The sequence below is a fragment of the Cucurbita moschata genome, unplaced genomic scaffold, assembly GCF_002738365.1.
Source record: "Cucurbita moschata cultivar Rifu unplaced genomic scaffold, Cmos_1.0 Cmo_Scf00017, whole genome shotgun sequence".
NCBI lineage: Eukaryota > Viridiplantae > Streptophyta > Magnoliopsida > Cucurbitales > Cucurbitaceae > Cucurbita > Cucurbita moschata.
The window spans coordinates 4277987-4297787 of NW_019268533.1; the positions used below are offsets into that span (position 1 = coordinate 4277987).

Sequence of the window (19801 nt, forward strand, 5' to 3'; positions counted from 1 at the left end):
GGGGGGGGGGGGGGGGGGGGGGGGGGGGGGGGGGGGGGGGGGGGGGGGGGGCATTATTGGGATATGATGACCGTGAGGTACATGAAGGCTTGATTTTATTGGTCCAGAGTGGCGGTCCGTAAAGTTGTCTGCCACGAGGAGGAAGAAATGGGGCCGGGAAAAGATCACAGGCAGGTAAGCATATCTTTGTCCACAGTGTCCGGTTATGAAATTATTTGTCATTTTTCTTCTCATACTCTTCTACACGTGCCAAAATGCTCAAACATTCAAATTTTTCCCCCCACCAAGATCAACCATTTTTCTAATCCTTTTTAATTTTTTTTTTTAAAATCAAACTTATTTTTTAAAAAAATTTGACCATCCACAAATTAGCATGTTATTATTTATAAATTAATGAAAAAAATTATATTTATAATAATGAGGTTAATTTATTATTTGTTACTTTGTGTTGTCCTATTATTTACAGGTGTCTGTTGCTAAATCTGCTCAATTTCCTCTTCATGTATGATTACCTATGGAGGGTCCTACCCCGTTGGTGTCGTTGCTAAATCTGCTCAATTTTCTCTTAATGTATGGTTACCTGATGCTATGGAGGGTCCTACCCCGATTTCAGCTCTTATACATGCTGTGTAGTTGCTAAATCTGCTCAATTTTCCTCTTCTTGTATGGTTACCTAATGCTATGGAGGGTCCTACCCCAATTTCGGCTCTTATACATGCTATGCAATTGCTAAATCTGTTCAATTTCTTCTTCATGTATGGTTACCTGATGCTATGGAGGGTCCTACTCCGATTTCGGCTCTTATACATGCTGCTACAATGATAGCACGGGAATTTTTCTTGTCGCTCGGCTTCTTCCGCTTTTTATAGTAATACCTATCATCATGTAGCTTTTATAGGTATAATAAAAAGTTATCAAACTCAGGTCCAGGTTCAAATGAGCCCAAAAGAAGTTGATTAAATAATAATTTGGCCCATATCTAGTAAAGCCCAAATTCAAAGGCTTGAGCCCAAAAGCCCAATCAAGTCGAGGGTTGAACCTAAAAGTCGAATCAATTTCATTTCACGGTCAAATTTCTTCAAAAAGATCATGTAAATCATCTCATTTGATAATGATTTTATATGTCGTAAGAAAGACCATACTCGTTGAGAAGGTTTGAGAGGAAGCTAGGTCTAGTGTCTCCTCATGGGCTCGGGAGACTAAAGATTCTAGGGTATATTGTTGTTCACTGATAAAGCATGTGGTAAGGAAAAACCAACTCTCGTAACAAATTGATATGGTTAACATAACTATGTTTAAAGAAGATGAGATCCATGGATTCGAGTCTAGTATCCTTCTGATAATAATTTTATAGGTCGTAAGACAGACAGTTCATTGAGGAGGTTTGGCAGGAAGCTAGGTTTAGTGTCTCCTCACGGGCACGAGAGACTAAAGATTCTAGGGTATATTGTTGTACAAGGAAAAACCAACTCTCATAATAGATCGATATGATTAACATAACTATGTTTAAAGAAGACGAGATCCATGGATCAAAGTCTGGTATCCATCTGATAATGATTTTATATGTTGTAAGACAGACTATTCATTGAGGAGGTTTGGGAGGAAGCTAGGTTTAGTGTCTCCTCGCAGACACGAGAATAAAGATTCTAGAGTATGTTGTTGTTTACTGATAAAGCATGTGGATAAGGAAAAACCAACTCTCATAATAGATCGATATGGTTAACATAACTATGTTTAAAAAAGACGAGATCCATGGATCAGAGTCTGGTATCCATCTGATAATGATTTTATATGTTGTAAGACAAACTATTCATTGAGGAGGTTTGGGAGGAAGCTAGGTTTAGTGTCTCCTCGCAGACACGAGAATAAAGATTCTAGAATATGTTGTTGTTTACTGATAAAGCATGTGGATAAGGAAAAACCAACTCTCATAATAGATCGATATGGTTAACATAACTATGTTTAAAAAAGACGAGATCCATGGATCAGAGTCTGGTATCCATCTGATAATGATTTTATATGTTGTAAGACAAACTATTCATTGAGGAGGTTTGGGAGGAAGCTAGGTTTAGTGTCTCCTCGCAGACACGAGAATAAAGATTCTAGAATATGTTGTTGTTTACTGATAAAGCATGTGGATAAGGAAAAACCAACTCTCATAATAGATCGATATGGTTAACATAACTATGTTTAAAGAAGACGAGATCCATGGATCCGAGTCTGGTATCCATCTGATAATGATTTTATATGTTGTATGACAAACTATTCATTGAGGAGGTTTGGGAGGAAGCTAGGTTTAGTGTCTCCTCGCAGACACGAGAATAAAGATTCTAGAGTATGTTGTTGTTTACTGATAAAGCATGTGGATAAGGAAAAACCAACTCTCATATAAAGATTCTAGAGTATGTTGTTGTTTACTGATAAAGCATGTGGATAAGGAAAAACCAACTCTCATAATAGATCGATATGGTTAACATAACTATACTGATAAAGCATGTGGATAAGGAAAAACCAACTCTCATAATAGATCGATATGGTTAACATAACTATCTTTAAAGAAGATGAGATCCATGGATCCGAGTCTGGTATCCATCCAAAAATCCGAAAACCAACTCTCTTCATTCCCCCTTTTGTTTGCTTTCTCACTTTTGTCACGTTTAAAATCATTCCCGAACATTCTTTAATCATTCAAAATGACTCCTAAACATACCGTAATCGTTCAAAATTACTCCCAAACATGTGCTTTCGAGGCTTTGCATGAGAATTCTTCTTCCTCCCCCTTTTGTATCCTTTCTAGATTGAAATAAAACAAGGATGTCTAGAATCATATTGACTGTTCTTGAATTCTAAACCTCAGATGATAAACAACAACAATGAACTTCCCTACCATGATATCATGAATGAAAAATGGAAGATTCTTCTCACAGAATGAGTAAAGGAACAAAAAAATTCGTCACAAAAGCAGACAATTATGAAATTAGCAAGCTAAGATTGAAATTTCATCAATTCTAAATAAATTGCATACTTTTTTTTTTTTTAATTTCAATATGCAGAAGTATTCAAATTATTCGTACATTATGTGAAACGCCGCAAATTACTGCAACTCTCTTGAATGATTCCAAGAAGCTTCTGGCCAACAAAACCAATAATCATTGAGGCATATTCTTGTGGCTTCCATAAACCTGTAATTTCAAGTACATTCACAACTTGGCCAAAACAAATCAAAGCACAAATGGTATTGATTTTGAAACAAATTTTCTCGAACACAAAAACAAACATGTTTGATAGCAATTTTAAACATGTTTTTGGAGTGATTTTGGATGGATAAAAGTGATTTTATTAATATGATTTCTAAACCCTAACCTGCATAGATTCAGAAGTGAAGAAATCGACTCCTAAGCCCCAAATCCATGATTCAAAAGATGAACTAAACAGTTTCGACTTGGAACAAAAATGGAAATGCAAATGCAGTAATTTTCTTTTTGTATGATCAAATATATGATTACGGATTGCACAGATTGTGAGAAGAAGCAAATAGAAAACCAATCCACGAAGAAGAAGATTCAACAATTTCCGAAAGATAAATCACGATATGCGAAAGAAAAAATCAAATCTCCCAAACAAAAAATCGTAATTAGCAGGCTTCGTTCTACTAGAATAATCGTTTATAGATTTTAATTTTACTTACATCTCAAGCACCTCAGAAGACGACGCGAAAAAGAGGCGCGTCGGAGCCGCTTGCAGGCAGAATCTCCCAGCGGCAGGGCTCGAGGTCGTCGGAGACGGGGCAGTAACCGGTGAGGGTGACACTATCGGATGAAGCGGAAACGGAGCCGAACTCGAAGACGGTCACAGTGGCGGCCGGTCGGGGGACTTCGACGGCACCGTTAAGGCCAGGGACTTCCGCCGGCTGAGAGACGTTCTTCGGAGGAGGCTGCGGCTTCGAATTGGACTCCGATGGCGCAGAACCACCTTTCCACCATGAGAGAAGACCCATCGGAAGATTTCGCCGGAGATGAGAGTGAAAAGTGGGTTAGGGTTTTGGAACTGGAATAGTCTAGAAACGGATAAAAGGCTTTGGAGGTGACGCCGAAACGTTGCGTTACGTCTGATTTTCGATGGCGCTGTCTTTTATCCAAAACATTCCAACCGCTTCCTAAACTTTATTTGGTTTATATATCTTTCATCAAGATAAATATTTTTTTTAATTTGGAGCGTAGATTTTGTTGAGGATTATTACTGGTAAGTCCCACATTGACTAATTTAGAAAATGCTCGTGGGTTTGTTTGTAAGTGAAGAATACTATCTCCATGAATGCTCGTGGGTTTATAAGTGAATAATACTATCTCCATGAATGCTCGTGGGTTTATAAGTAAATAATACTATCTCCATTGGTACGAGGCCTTTTGGGAAAGCCTAAGGCAAAGTCATGAGAGCTTACGAGGCCTTTTGGGAAAGCCTAAGGCAAAGTCATGAGAGCTTACGAGGCCTTTTGGGAAAGCCTAAGGCAAAGTCATGAGAGCTTACGAGGCCTTTTGGGAAAGTCTAAGGCAAAGTCATGAGAGCTTATACCTATCTTCACGAAAAGTCTAAAGCTAAAGTAAAGCCATGAGAGCTTATACTCTAAAGGATAGGATGAATGGACCTGTGAAATAAACGAGAAGTATATGAATGGACCAAGAATCTCGAGAGGATAAGATGAATAATGGACACCTGAGTAAGTCAAAAGTATATGAATGGACAAGAATCCGAGGATAGAATGAATGGACCTGTGTCGCCCATTTTGCTTTGAGCAATTCTATATTGAGTAATCTCTTAAGCATGTGAGCGAAAATAAAATATGTCAACGCCAGATTGGCTTGGACAGACATAAATGAAAAATGAGCATAATCTAAAGACCATCTATATCGTATCTATTTGTTGGTCTTATTTTTTAAATATTAATTTTAGTCTAATTTTATTGTTTCATAGCTATTTGAATGGTATAAATTGTATTAATTTTCTCACAATAATTTTCATTGTGAAAACATTGGACTTTTTCATCAAATTTTAAAAACAAAACTAAGTTGTTTAGAACTAATTATTTTAGTTTTAAAAGAACAGATAACATTTATTTGTAAAATATAGATAAAAGAAAAAAAAAACTATGAAACAAGTTGGATCAAGTTGAATTCTCTGTAAACCAGCTTGAACTGATAATAAAGGACCCGGTTCGATTTGAGTTGGGTCAAAACCGAACTAGAGGGGGCGTGCTCTAATATTTTCATTCCTTGTAAGGAAATTGTCTCTTGGATTAATGGCCAGAGGGGGCACGCTCTGGAAATCGAAGCGGTAAGCTTCGAAACCTGATGCTACACAAGTCATGGTTTCATTTAGACATGCTCGAAAGTTGAGAGACTAAATTTATCGAACATTTGATAAATCTGAAAAACCTGCAAACATAAAAGTTTTCGACGCCAGAGATCGAAATCCTATATGAAGACTAGTAGTAGTAATCAACTGCAATCCCTAAACAAGGGCCTGAGGATTGATGATCAATCTTTTGTAAAAAGGCTTAAAGAAACCTCAATGACATCGAGCTGGAATGTCGTTGCTGATGCTAAAATTAACGAATAATTCGGTTCAATCAAATCTAGTTTACATTCATTTACCCTTTTGTAGAGTTGTGAATTGTTTTCTAAACGATCACAACCATTTCCAGCTAAACCTAATGGCATGTTCTGTAATCTATACTCCAAAATGTCATCTCTATTCTTCACCAGCCATCATCCAAACACAATCAAATCCCAAGATCATCGTTGTTAACCTAATGGTTGCAACCAGATTTAAACAAGGAACTAAACTAATGTCCATAATTTTAACTATGGCATGAAATAGAAATTTTAGTGTGGAGTGAGTGTGAGATCCCACGTCGCGTGGAGAGGAGAATAAAACATTATTTATAATGGTTTGGAGCAAAGGCGTTTTAAAAATTTTGAAGGGAAGTCCGAAAGGGAAAGCCCAAAGAGGGCAATATCTGCTAGAAGTGGACTTGAGCTGTTACAGATGGTATCAGAGCTAGACACCAGGCGTTGAGCTAGCGAGGGAGGCTGAGCCTCGAAGGGGGTGGACACGAGGTAGTGTACGAGCAAGGAAGTTGGGCTCCAAAGGGGTGGATTAGGGTGTCCCACGTCGATGGAGAAGGGAACGAGTGTCAACGAGGACACTAGACACTGAACAGGAGTAGATTGTGGGATCCTCAGAAGAGAAAAGCAGAACATAATCAACAAAATAATATATCATCTCATAGCTAAATGAGAGTAGTTTGACCCTCCTCCGTGGTGGGATCAATTTTAGGGCTCAAATCTCTACTCTACCCTTTGAAATTACGGCAGCTCAAGCCCATGCTAGCAAATAATGTCCGCTTCGACCCGTTATTTATCGCCGTTAGCCTGACGATTCATTTTGAAATACGTCTATTATGGACAGGTTTCCACACCCTTATAAGGAATGATTCGTTCCCTTCTCCGACTGATGTGGGATCTCACAATCCACCCCCTTGGGGGCCAGCGTCCTCCTCGCTGGCACACCGTTGAGTGTCGAGTTCTGATACTATTTGTAACAGTCTAAGCCCACCGCTATCAGATATTGTCCACTATGACCCACTACGTATCGCCATCAACCTCACAATTTTAAAAGGTTGTCTATCAAGGAGAGATTTTCACACCCTTACAAGGAATGTTTCATTCCCCTCTCCCACCGACGTGGGAACTTACGGAAACTACCCTCAATTTGTCACAAACCTTTAACCAGTAGTATTCATGATGCAATATTCTAAAGAAAAAAAGAGTGTGGAATTTCATTGCATCAAAATGCTAGCAGATGTATCACAATTAACCAGTGGAGAAATGAAATGGTAACTTGTAAACTTGATACAACCAATCAAATGTGTAACAGGGGAAAAATGATGAAAAAATAAGACATTTCAAGATTTTGTATTACCTCTTTGACACAAAAGTTGAAGAATTTGATCTCAAATTACTCCATTTCTGTTCTCTCAGATGTCATTAGCTGCTTTGGAATTTCGAAAATCTCTCTTCAATTCCCCAACTCTCTTCATACAAGCTGCCTTCGTCTTCCCCGGAAGAGCAGCTGTGATTTTCTCCCATCTCATAGGCACATCCTTTGGAAACGTCTTCAAAGCATTAAGTAATGCAATGTCTTCACCAGAACTCCAACCGGCGACCTGAGCTTCGACGGTGCCACCGGCCCGTTCTTCATCTACATTTTCAATTCTCTTATCCATCGGCTTCCTGTTCTTCAGAAATTGAGCATAAGAATCCTCATCGCCTAATTTCTTCTCTCCCATTTCCTTAGCCATCTTAATCACACTTTCCACTTTATGCCTTCCGCCAAACGCCTCTGAAATTATCTCCCACCGCCTCGGCTTCCCCACAGGATGCTTCGCCAATTGCTTCTTTAAAAGCCCTAATTCCCCTTCGTCCCATTCCGCCTCCTCAATCGCACAATTTACTCCATTATTGCGACTCTGAAAAGCTCCATTTCTATTCTCCATTTTCGCAGTGACTTTTTCAGCGATTTCGATTGCACCAGCGGTGATTTCCTCGGATCTACGCAGTTTTGAGCGCTTTTGAACGGGTTTCTTCTTCGCATCGTCTTCTAGTTCGTGTTCTTCGTCGGGAATTTCAACAATCTTTCCACGACCGACTCGAATATCGCCGCCGGTGAGGGAAATTGGAGCAAATGGACCGAGAAGAAGCGAGAGAGAAATCCAGATGAGAAGAGATCTGAATGGTTCGAATTGGACGAATAAAATCGAGAGAATAAGAAAAATGGAAGATAATACGACGGTGATTGAGACAAAGATCTTGCTGGATTGTGATTCGTTTTGGAGCTCAGTCGCCGGAGATGGAATGGAGCGAGATTGGAAAAGGAACCTGGGTTTCGCATCCTCGTCTAGAAACTCCATTTTCGGATCAGAGCCAATGAGGAGAAAGTTTGACCATTCGAATTTATATAGGTCTGCGCTTTTACAAAACGACGTAGTTTCCTACATTACAGGTGATTTTTTTTTTTAAATTTAAAAAACATAATTTTATTTAATTAAAAAATAGGAAAATGGCTCCATTGCTTTCAAACTTTTTTTTTTCTTTTTTGCCTTTTTAAGTGTGAAATTATATTTTTACCCTCAAATATGCTTAGTTGGTGAAATTAACTAGGTTGAAATATTATATTATTTATTCTATTTTAATCTCTATATTTTAAAATTAAGTGTGTATATTTAATTTCAATAAAATTACTTTTTCTTATAAAAAAAGTGATCGTCATTAGTCTTCTCTATAAATAACATAATAACATAACGTTTTTCTTTTAACGAAAATATTATTTTATCCTACTAATTAGAAAAGTATTGAAATTGAAATGAAATGAATTTTAAAATAAATTAAATTAAATATAAATCATGTTATAAAACATAAAAATAAGCTAATAAAAAAAATAATTATCTGGAGCTATTTTCGGTGACCGGAGCCTAACTTATCTAATCGTAGAGTATGTATTTTCAATCAAGAGATTAAAAATTTGAATTTCCGACTATACAATAATAGTATAGAGAAGGATGTCTAGAAGTATGTCACCCTGGAACAACGCTACTCAATTGAATTAAAATATTTTTCTTTCTTTTCCTAAATTTAGAATTTTTAATAAATATGCATTTTAGGGGATAGAAAGGGTTCGAATTGAAATACGAAATTCTTTTTTCCAATAAAAATAATAATTATATTTTACATTTTTTTCTAACATTATTTTAAATAATAAAATTGAAATTGGTTGGTTGAATTATAAATATGTTTTTTTTAGTAAACACTTATTTATTTTTTTTAAGAGAATAATCAAATTTATTTTTTTAAAAAAAATATTTTTTCACGTTGAATGCGTTTCTAGCTCGTGCTTGTCTCTAGTACCTGATTGAGTAACTAAATTGACGAGTACACATCTAATAAGGAAGTGAGTTTTTACTGAGGTGATGGTCGATGGTTGAGTCTATAAATTAACTGTACTAATCTATTTTCTACGGGTCAATTTTCATCGCAGCTGGTAGTCTTAATTAAGTAATTAATATAATTAATATCTAAAATCAAAATCAAAGTCAAAGTCAAAAAAAAATGATAACGTTTGTTATTTTCCATTTATTTTAATTAACTTAGGTTTAAATGTAAATTAATTTTTTTTGAAATCAAGACATCAAGAACCCAATATTAATGAGATTCTTTTAATCATACCCCGTACCATTTGTAATGCCTTAAGTCTACCACAATCAAATATTATCCGTTTTGATCTATTAATTATAGTCACGAGCCACAGTTTACCCATATGCTAAGGAGAGGTTTCTATCTTTATAATAAATGTTTTGTTCCTCTCTCAGTGAGTTCTCACCCAACAATAGTTTTATTTTTAGTTTAATTTTTTTTTGTAGAAAAAAAAAAAGTCAATTAACTCTAAGTTAAATTACAAATTTAGCCTCTAAACGTAAACATTCAACATTCATATCTATTGGGTCTATGAACTTTTAAATTTTTTAATTTTGTGTTAACTATTTTCAAAACTTTAAAAATATCTAATAAATTCCTTGACTTTAATTTTTGGCTTCTCAAACTTATGACATATTTAAAAAAAAAATTACTCAAATTTGTTTAAATTTTCATCCTAATTTCTAACCACTTCAAAAAAAAAGTGTTTATTTATTTAATAAATAAATAAATAAATAATATATATATAATAAATTAGTTATGTGTCTAGTTTTAATGGGTAGAAAATGAACCAAGGGCAAATATTCGAGCGGAGATGAAAAAAAATATATACATATATATAATCTTAATTCTCAATCTCGTTTCGCTAACAAAAAAAATCTCATCTAACTCCTCTTCACATTCCGAGTTTAAATTAGGTCAGCTCCAGTCTCAAAAGTTAAATAGGTATCTTCCGTCCTCTTTTTATCTTATGTTTATATGTATAATTAAATAAAACGATAACAAAAATAATATTACTAATTTTACATATGCGATGAACAAATGAATATAGTAGGATTGGAGAATAAAATTTAAAAAAAACGACCCAAATATTTAATTTATTATACACTTCAAAAATTACATACACCCAATCAAATAATACTATGATTATACATGATTCAAACCCGAAGGAAAAAAAAAATTGACCGGTGGGAGATTTATTTCCAATCAAAATTAACTTTTAATTTTAAAAATGAAACTATGAAGAAAATAATAAGAAATATTTAGAGGATGAATTTAATTAACTTGAACTCCAGTATCATAGATATCTCCAGCCTTCCAGTCACGAGGAATATCATTAATGGGGACGATCCACTGCTCGTCTCCGTCCTCGTTCGTTAGCAACATTCGCAATGACAACGGTCCTCTCGGCGGCGACGCCGTCGTCCACACGGTACCGTAGCTCCGATCTAGTAGCTTGCACACGAAGTTCTTCGTCTGCAAATTTTACCGATAGCTCAAGATTTTAACAAGTTTAATCTTATGGAGTTGGAAATTAAATAGTTTAGGCTCTATTTGATAGCGTTTAAATGGTTACCTCGCAAAGTTGAACGGCAGTGATATCATTTTTGCCTTGTTGAAACCTTATGACAAAGGCCAAGTAATGAGGAGCGTTGCTGGCCTCATCGATCTTAATTGTTATGTTTTTGTATGGATAGCTACAAGCGATTCTGTTGAATAACCAGGAAATAAGGTTAGAATAAATCGTAACCTTAATTCTCGAGAAACTTTTTATGAGTACTTACGGTACTTAAATTTATATATTAGACGTCTTGAGATTTATGTTTTAGATTTAAGATTAACATAAAAAAAATATTTTTGTTTTCGTTCCAAAAAGAAGTGAGTGAAGTTTAGCATGTAACAGCCCAAGACGGCTAGCAAATATTATCCTCTTTAGACTTCTCTTTCGAGCTTCCCCTTGAAGTTCTTAAAGTACGTACGCTAAGAGAGATTTTTACACTCTTATAAAGAATGTTTTGTTTCCCTCTCCAATTGATACGGGATCTCACAATTCACCCCATTCAAGACTCAGCGTTCTCACTGGTACTCGTTCCTTTCTCCACTCGACGTGGAATCTCACATAGTTCGAGGAAAAGATTTTTTTTTTCGAGTGCTCGTTTCTTCACTTTTGAGCTAATTTCTTCCACAAAGAGAGAAATCATCGACTAGAGAAAAAATTATCCCACGACTCGTGATTGTCTCCTAATAATTACGGATGGCGTGGATTCAAAAATTCTCTAATAACCACTAGATTTCAAGATAATTTGTAATTTCTCTCGTATATTCAACCATGAAAACTGTTGATCAGTTTGTGACCGTCCCTTTAAATATTTTTTCAAGAAGAAAAGTCGGGTATTTTTTTAAATTTCTTTTGATAAATTTTGTAGATCAAAATTAAAATTATTGTTATTTCGATATAGGGAAGAAAAAAAAAAAAAAAAAAAAACTAACCTTTTGTATTCAATGTCAATAACACCAAGCGCTAACAAAGAAGCAGCAGCATCAGCGGTTTGAGCCAAGCGAGCGTAGGCTCTTCGGGTCATTATAAAGTCACCTGGGCCTGACCCTTGATCGGTTATCACCACCATGGCTCCTTCCTCCGAGCACAACTCACTGTCTACACACCTTATCTGTTCATGCATTTTACCTCTTTTAACGGAATATTTTATTGTACGAACAATTCAACGTACAAAATTTGAAAAATGTTTAGACCAAATTAAATTGCTCGGGTTATAATTTTTTTCAATTTCAGTATATATGAAAAGGACTTAAATTTTTATTTTTAAGAACCGTTTGAACAATAATAATAAATTTAAATTAATTTTGAGAAAATTATGGTACCTATAAATTTTTATTTATTTGAACACAACGATTAAGAAAATATATATATATATATATATATATATATATATATTAGAAAATATTTTAAACACCATCTTATGTCACCTGGTAGCAAGCTCCACAGCCGAGGCCATCTCTGTAAAGTTCAGAGGCAGTTGCAACATCTCCACCGTTGATCGTTGCTCCAAACGTTCCATACCCACACGCTCCATCTGCCAAAAGAGCAACAAATTTTCGAACTTAAAAATTTCTAATTGAATTTTATTTATTTATTTATTTTTTTTTGTCTAATAAGTCAATTTATTCAATAATTTACAGAATCTACGGAGTATACTAAACATAATATAAAGTTCATAAACCAAAGAGAGACAAACTTAAATTAACCAATATGAGATTAAGAGCGAGCACTTACGATCTGTTCCCTGTTCCTCTGAATTAGGGTAATGGGCAGCTCGAGAGCGAGTGAAACAGTCATTACACGTGGCACTCTCCGAGACCCTTTGCATGAGAAGCAAAGTTATTACGAAAACAGAAACCGAAGAGAAAGAAGAGAGAGGCATAATGAAATGAGTAGCAAAAGCTTTAAGAATGAGAAAGGAATTTGAAGATGTGGTGATGAATTGAAATGGGCAGTGTTTTTGGAGTATTTATAGTGAAATTTGGGTCATTCCTATCCGATTTCCTTCGGCTTTCGTTGTATATATTTTTTTTATGCCGAAGAATTTGAATGTAATTTTAAAAATGGTTGGTGGAAATGTGTTGGTCTTAGCTTTTTTCCACATTTACCCTTTACTGGTCCATTTGAATTCCTTTTTTGGTGTTGGTGGACAAGAAACAAAGACCACTTTCCCACCATAAAGTATTACTTCTTTTGTTGTTAGTGATTATAATCATCAAAAGACAAAAGTTGGCTTATAATATATATGGTATATTGACGTTATGACACGTTTCTTGTATTTTCAATCTTAAATGTGGTTTAATATAGTATAAATTTAAGTCTGAATCGAAAAAAAGGTAAACTAATTGTTCGTAAACATATCAAAAGTCACCGTCATTTCAAGAGTTTTTTATGGATTGATTCACTCTATGTAGATTGATTGTATGCAGAAAGCCGGCGATCGTGTTTGCATTCTCTTCTGATATCTCCAAGTGTTGTCACCAAAAACCTTCCCCGATAGACAAAACGTCCCACTACTGACACTTCAGGTCTTGGTTAAACATTTCAAAAATTACTCTCGAATCTATTAAAGCCCTATTAAAATGCTTGACAAATAGTTAGACTCTTTCAAACTTAAACTAGTAAGTCTTCTACTTACTCCTTTTACTCCTTTTAGATCATCGTCTCAACTTTTCATCTAACATTCTAAAAAATTTCTTAGTTTTGAAAAAGTTTATACAAAATTAACATTGGCAAGCTATTTCTTTGAAAAGCGCCTATTGAGATGAGAAATTTCCTGATAAAGCTACTAGTACCCGGTAAACTCATATTGGCCAAAGTGAAAGAGAAGGAAATGCTAGAGAGATTCAACCTGATGCTCACTGAACCTTTGTAATATCTAACAAGTCGAGTCTTATGTCATGTCATATAGAACCCCAACACATTCATACTTATGAACCTATTTGCAATTTTTTTTATATATAAAAAACCTTAGAGTGCTCGTTTAATTTCCTTTCAATTAATATTGATAATCCAAATGTTAAACCGGGTGAGTATTAATAATATATTAAAAAAATGACATGTAAAAGAATACATTAGAAAGATTAAGCATATATTAGACATAAATTAAGTTCAACATAAGTCAAATAATCCGGCCATTCGGATTGATTATAATATAAAGTAAATAAGATTAAGATCTCTCTTTCAGTTGCCTTTCTCCCATTAAAATAAAAAATATATATAAAAAAAATGCTTTCAACCAACATCTTCAAAGTTGTTCACATCAAGAGCGTGATAAGTTAAGACGGTTGGAATAAACTTAAATTAAAAGGGTAGTTTTATTCCTTACAAAATGTTGCATGGGATAGCCAATTTTAGCCTTTAAAAAACCTATAAATTAGTTTGTTTTCACAGTAAGAATGAGTTAATAGAGAAGGACTTTCAGAATTCTTTGTCTCTTGTCTCTCTCCTCTCGACATCTCCTTCACAATTTCGTGAGAATTATTTTAACAAATTAGTATCAGAGCTGTTATTTCAACAAAGACTTTAGGATAAGTTAAGGCCTAGAATTGTAATTATTTGATCAAGACAAGCAAAATTGAACCGAACCACGGAGGAGATATTGACTCACCTAAAGAACTTCAAAGGGTTTTTTAGTAAGAAAATAACCAATTGAATTGGTTTGCCTAATATCAGAAAAAAGTTCGGTGGTTTTGCACTGAAAAGGTGTTGTCAAATGTCTTACTTTTCACATCCTGCATTGAGAGTCTGTTTGGTTTCCACTAAGATCAAATTCAGATCAAATGCAATATCTTCATATTTTATCGACATGTCAATACTTGAGTTCGATATTATTAATATAAATGCCCTCGTGCCCCAACACTGTCTCTCTAGTACCAATATGTCCTATAACTTGATATCAAACAAAGCCGCCTATAGAATGATTAGACTCGATAATCCTAACGACTTATTTACGGAGAGTTCATGATTAACTATGTCAATGCAAGCACACGAAAAAATGTTAATGAAAGAAAGAAGAAACGACCCCTCAATAATTTTCGGGATTCATTGAATCTTGAGCACATCTAGGTTTCAATGGGGGTAGAAATTAGCAGCCTACTACTAAAGGAAAGAAATTATAGGCATTTGAAGAAGGCCAAGATTGACCTTTTTTTAGGCCTATGGAATTATGCTGGTTGACAATTAACAAAGGGCTAGAAAAGGACGGCAAAGAACTTTTTGGCGCCGACAGAGATTCGCAATAGAAGGGAGGCTAAGACGGGAGAGAAGAAATCCATCATCATTCATGACATGGAATCCATTATGGAGTATTTTATTCCACCCTATCCTTGCGTCTCTTACCTGTTTAAGTGGAAAATGAAATCCAAAAAGAAAATTCCTCTCCCTTATCCAAGCAGGTTCCGATCCCTAATGTTTGACTCTTGAAGATCGCAGAGAAAGAGTCACAGAATCATCGATTTATAAGTAAGGAATACATCTCATTGGTATGAGGCTTTTTGGGAAAATCAAAGGTAAAATCATGAAAACTTATGCTCAAGGTGAATAATATCATACCATTGTAGAAAGTCGTGGTTTCTAACATAGTATCAAAATCATGCTCCTTAACCATGTGAATATAATCCTCAAATGTCGAACAAAGAAGTTGTAAGCCTCAAATGTGTAGTCAAAAGTGAGTAAGTGTCGAATAAATTGTGTATTTTGCTCAAAGATGCTAGAAAAAGAAGTCGAGCCTCAATTAAAGGCAAACTATTTGAAGGCTCCATATGCCTTTGAAGAAGCTCTACGGTGTACTTTATTCGAGAGGAGGATTGTTAGGAGGGAGTCCCACATTGACTAATTAAGGAGTTGATCATGAATTTATAAGTAAGGAATACATATCAATGGAGGTCTTTTGGAGAAACCAAAAACAAAATCATGAGAACTTTATGCTCAAAGTTGAGCATATTATACAATTGTGGAGAGTCGTGGTAAGCCAAACTATTGTAGATATATAATTCAACTAGTTATAAAAGCATGCGTTCAAATTTATATTAAAATAATAATTCAGTCCCTATAATTTAGAATGGCTGGGTTAAAGTCTACTTTGGGTAAATCTTAATAGTAATCCTCACTAATAATCCGAGATATTTCACCAAACTTGGCCAAAATATAATAATATAACCTTAAAGCCCATAGTATAAATGTTCCTTGTGTTAACATTCCCCATCTAAACCTAAGGAAAAACAAAGCCACCACAAACAACTAGAAGGAGAGGTGACATAAGTTCCAGAATTAATCATTTCCTTTCTTACTCAAATGAATTACTTGAATGGATCAAGAGTTTTAAGGGAAACACAAAAGACTTGGGAAACAAGGAAGGACAAAAGGCACAAATCAAGAAAAAATCGGAGACTTGCAAGAAAGAGGAAGAGACCTAATCTAAGAAAAACAAGCTTTACACTCATATACACCAAAATTTGATCATATAATCCTTACCATTGCATTAGAAAGATTTGCTGGTGCATACCTGTCCTCATCAGGACCATGAGACTGAGTCAATCTCATCCCTTGCAGATTTATGTAGTTCAAGCCTTTTGATACATTGCTGTCGCCTTTCCCTCAAAGCAGGATCTTCGTTAAGAAGAGCTGCAAGTTGATTACCCTACAAAATAATCAAGCAGTAGCATAAAACGTATTTCCAAGTGATCAAAAATGGGCTTTCAGCTATAAGTTCAATACCTTCATTTGTCCCAATTGCACATAAAAGTAATCTAGTATAGATCGCTTTGCCTCCCTGACTTGACAATGAACAACAGACTTTGGAATACTGTTCCTCAGTGTCTCAGACACCATCCTGATATAAGAGGTAATATTTGATGCTATCTGGTGGAAATGTGTCTCCGTATACCTATCTATGGGAGCTGCAGCTGGTGGGATTCCTCCCTTTTCATTACCCTGTGGGAGCCTTCGAAAGAAATCGACTGTTATGTAGGAGGATTGCATGTCAACCAATCGCAAGGTTGTCATTTTACTATCTTCTCGAAATCTCTCTAACGCTTCATTTGCAGCTCTTGAAACTTCAGCTTGGAGAGTGGGAAAGCGCTTCAGCTCCTGTTCCATTTCAAGATATAAGCTCAGATGATTCTATGGTTATTCATTTAGCATTACCAGAATGTAACATTGTTGACTTGGACCTGAGTTTCTGCCAGTGATCTTCTAACAAGTTCCTTCAAAATGGAATGAACCTGAAAGTGCCCGAGGGACAAGTTTGAGAACAGGACTAAAAACCAACCCATGTTTGATAAGCTTAAAATAATCCACTGCTTTACATGCACACAATCACAAGGCATAATCCGATAGAATACAACAAATAGGGCATTCTATTTTTACTATTTGATAGTCAATTACGTAGTTTACCATTAAATTAAAAGCACATATTTTCTCATGCCATACTTCACATTGTTGGGATATGGAACTAATGACTATTGATGACTATTTATAGTAAAAGATCTGGTAGAGATATATATGATAGATATTTTGTAAAAGTAGAGATATATTTGTTTGTTGAGGATTGTTGGGAGAGAGTCCATGTTAGCTAATTAAGGAAATAATCATGTATTTATAAGTAAGGAATATATCTCCATTAGTATTGGTACGAGGCCTTCTGGGGAAGCCCAAAGCAAAGCTATGAGAGTTTATGCTCAAAGTGGACAATATCATACGAGATTCGTGATCCCTAGCACATAAAACCATTCCAATGACTAGCACATAAAATCATTCCAATGAAATTCTCCCACCATCAATCAATAAAATGTATAACTGAATCTACCAAATGCAAAAAAAATAATAATGATAATAATAATGATAATAATAATAATAATAATAATAACAATAATAATAACAATAATAATAACCGCTCACATCAATAGGAAAACACAGCATGGGAAAAACAGGTGGCACTTACAGCATCTACTGAAGCTTCAGCTGGACCTCTAAAATAATTGACTGCAACTTCAATAAGGCGTCGATAACCATGCTCCGGCGCAATCAGATGAGGTTGGTATCCATCAGCCTCCGATATCACCTTCCTCACATTTTGCAGTGAAAGGTAGCGATCAAAGGGAAGCCTTCTCAGAGCATGAGGGAGCTGATTATCAAAAACACTATATATCCGATCACCACCAGGTCGCCTAAGATTTAAAGAAAAATGGTTATGAGAAAAACAGAACTAACCATAATCCTAGTCCAGCTATGTAGTTGAAGAAGATAACATCACATATAAAGTGAACCTTTCATAAGTAACATTAAGTTTAATAGAAAAGTAAATAGTACGTCATGCAGAAGATAACAGAAACATGCACAACAAAAAACACATATATAATTGCCTTGACAAGCCTGCACATCAATGAACAATGAATTGGTAAATACATACATATTGATTATCAAACAGAACTTGATCAAAACGCTTTTGCTGATAAAAATTTAATAGAGAGCATATATTGTATACCCCCCATGGAGATGATCCTTGAACACCAGGTCAAAAGCACAGCAAAGCTCAAGGATAGTATGTAAATGAGCCTGTTATGTGTCAGACAAATGAATTAGTTAATAGCAAAGAAAATTAGATCTGAGTTATTGAACAAGAAATAAAAGATTACCCCAGAATCAATTGCAACAGGCTTCCCAAGCTGATGAAGCTCAGCTTCAATTTCGTCTATGCTTTTGTTAATCAAGCATGCAATGCCTGGCATACGTGTTTTTATCAGAGACTCTAGGTGCTGAAATCATGTCAATTTGAGATTGTTATTTATGATGCCGATAGGAATAAAGAGAATAATGAATTAATGACCGAGTCAGCATGTAAATGCATCTCAGCTCAACCTTTGAGAGGAGTTTTGCTAGATACTCTGACCCCATTTTGCCAGCCAAGTGTCTGTAGTCAACACTAGAAGCAAAAAATTCACGTTCCCTTCGCCGAGCAGTAATCATGTCAATATTCTTATTGATATCAGCTTGAGAACGATTGACAACTCCAACCCAAGGGTGATGAAGTCGATAAGACCTTCCTTCAAGAACCTTCAAAGAGCAATTTTGAGGCAGATGGAGGAATGATAAGGGATGCAGGAATAGAGAAATGGAGGATCACAAAGTTATCTATCAACACATATGAATGGTCAACCCAAGGGTTTGTGGCATCATCTATCAATTATTAAGATGTATTCTGATCCTGATACAATATCAATCTCTTCCTAAATAGAAATGATGTGGAGTGGAGAGAACTCAGAACTTAATAATTAAAGTTTGTGGACATTATAAGGGATGGTTTTGTGAACCATCATTAATTGATCACCTAAACGAAACGATAAAAACGCCCAAATCATCTTTCCTATTTAGCTAGAATTAGTTTAGTTAAAGAGTATGGTTAAAAAGGCATATGCAATGATAAGATTATTGCAATACCATCATTTCAATGATTGAAATAGAACAAACTTAAGCACACTTAATTTACCATATAATACGTGCTTGCTATATATCATGTCAATTTTAAAACATTTTAAAATAGAATTATAAATAACTCCCTGTCCGGTTAGTAACATAACTATATGTATCTCACACAATGCCCTGCTTTCTCAATATGCTTATTTGTTCCCATAATGGTGTACCAAGGTATCTTCCTTGCACACTATGTTTAATATTTCAATTGTTTTCAACTGATTTCGGCCTTGGTGGGTTTTGGGTCTAATTTACCGTGCAATAAATTAGGAATCAGTTTTGAAGGGGTATCTGCCTAAAACCTATTTGAATGGGCTTAAACTCATTCTAGAATTAATTTTTCAAGGAATTAATTACATTTACAACATTTCTGGCTACAACACATGTGGTGCTTGATATTACTGTAAATTTTTATGCAATAACGTCAATCAATAGAGCAATCTCAATGAATCACATCATTTTAGAACCCAATAAATAAAGTTGCATCATTCAATGAGCAAGTGATCACTAAAATATAGAGTTGAACAGGTAAAAAAAACTAGGTCCTTACTTCCAAAGCATTTGTTCCTTTATCCATCAAATCAAGCTTTGTCAACACCCCAAATGTTCTTTCACCTAGGAAATAACAGAGAGAGAAAGACAGATATAAGCATGCATTACAAAAACACATGCATATAAGACTGCATAATTCATTCATAACTGGAGGGCATCGGCAAAAAAAAAAAAAAAAAAAAAAAAAAAA

General features: G+C 35.1%; 4 protein-coding genes across 5 annotated transcripts in view; all 4 read right to left on the reverse strand.

Moving 5' to 3' along the window:
- Nucleotides 1–2969: 2969 nt before the first annotated feature.
- Nucleotides 2970–4143, reverse strand: LOC111455443. Its single transcript, XM_023097129.1, has 2 exons — nt 3689–4143; nt 2970–3182 (listed from the first exon to the last, which is right to left on the reverse strand). The coding sequence occupies exon 1, from the start codon at nt 3995–3997 to the stop codon at nt 3701–3703; it is 297 nt and encodes a 98-aa protein (XP_022952897.1). The 5' UTR covers nt 3998–4143; the 3' UTR covers nt 2970–3182; nt 3689–3700.
- Nucleotides 4144–6818: 2675 nt separating this feature from the next.
- LOC111455442 (dnaJ homolog subfamily C member 2-like) lies at nt 6819–7981 on the reverse strand. Its single transcript, XM_023097128.1, has one exon. The coding sequence runs from the start codon at nt 7967–7969 to the stop codon at nt 7037–7039; it is 933 nt and encodes a 310-aa protein (XP_022952896.1). The 5' UTR covers nt 7970–7981; the 3' UTR covers nt 6819–7036.
- Nucleotides 7982–10107: 2126 nt separating this feature from the next.
- On the reverse strand, nt 10108–12537 carry LOC111454830 (expansin-like B1). The gene is made up of 5 exons (XM_023096299.1): nt 12322–12537; nt 12015–12121; nt 11520–11698; nt 10606–10738; nt 10108–10505 (listed from the first exon to the last, which is right to left on the reverse strand). Exons 1-5 carry the CDS (start codon nt 12467–12469, stop codon nt 10305–10307), a joined length of 768 nt encoding a protein of 255 aa, XP_022952067.1. The 5' UTR covers nt 12470–12537; the 3' UTR covers nt 10108–10304.
- Nucleotides 12538–15825: 3288 nt separating this feature from the next.
- LOC111454829 (dynamin-related protein 1E-like) overlaps nt 15826–19801 on the reverse strand; it is an 8273-nt gene continuing 4297 nt past the window's right edge. For both annotated transcript variants that reach the window (XM_023096297.1, XM_023096298.1), the window contains 8 exons: nt 19610–19674; nt 18448–18642; nt 18225–18344; nt 18074–18144; nt 17531–17756; nt 16761–16811; nt 16306–16677; nt 15826–16228 (listed from right to left, as the gene is read on the reverse strand). In XM_023096297.1, coding sequence (XP_022952065.1) covers nt 16103–16228; nt 16306–16677; nt 16761–16811; nt 17531–17756; nt 18074–18144; nt 18225–18344; nt 18448–18642; nt 19610–19674 — 1226 coding nt within the window. In that variant the 3' untranslated portion in view covers nt 15826–16102. The remainder of the gene's footprint in view (nt 16229–16305; nt 16678–16760; nt 16812–17530; nt 17757–18073; nt 18145–18224; nt 18345–18447; nt 18643–19609; nt 19675–19801) is intronic.

Coding starts and splice junctions, on each gene's coding strand:
- LOC111455443 (XM_023097129.1), bottom strand. CDS start 3,997: ATGGGTCTTCTCTCATGGTGGAAAGGTGGTTCTGCGCCATCGGAGTCC.
- LOC111454830 (XM_023096299.1), bottom strand. CDS start 12,469: ATGCCTCTCTCTTCTTTCTCTTCGGTTTCTGTTTTCGTAATAACTTTG. Junction 11,699..12,014: donor GCTGTGGAGCTTGCTACCAG/GTGACATAAGAT, acceptor ATGCATGAACAG/ATAAGGTGTGTAGACAGTGA. Junction 10,739..11,519: donor ATTGACATTGAATACAAAAG/GTTAGTTTTTTT, acceptor GTTATTCAACAG/AATCGCTTGTAGCTATCCAT.
- LOC111455442 (XM_023097128.1), bottom strand. CDS start 7,969: ATGGAGTTTCTAGACGAGGATGCGAAACCCAGGTTCCTTTTCCAATCT.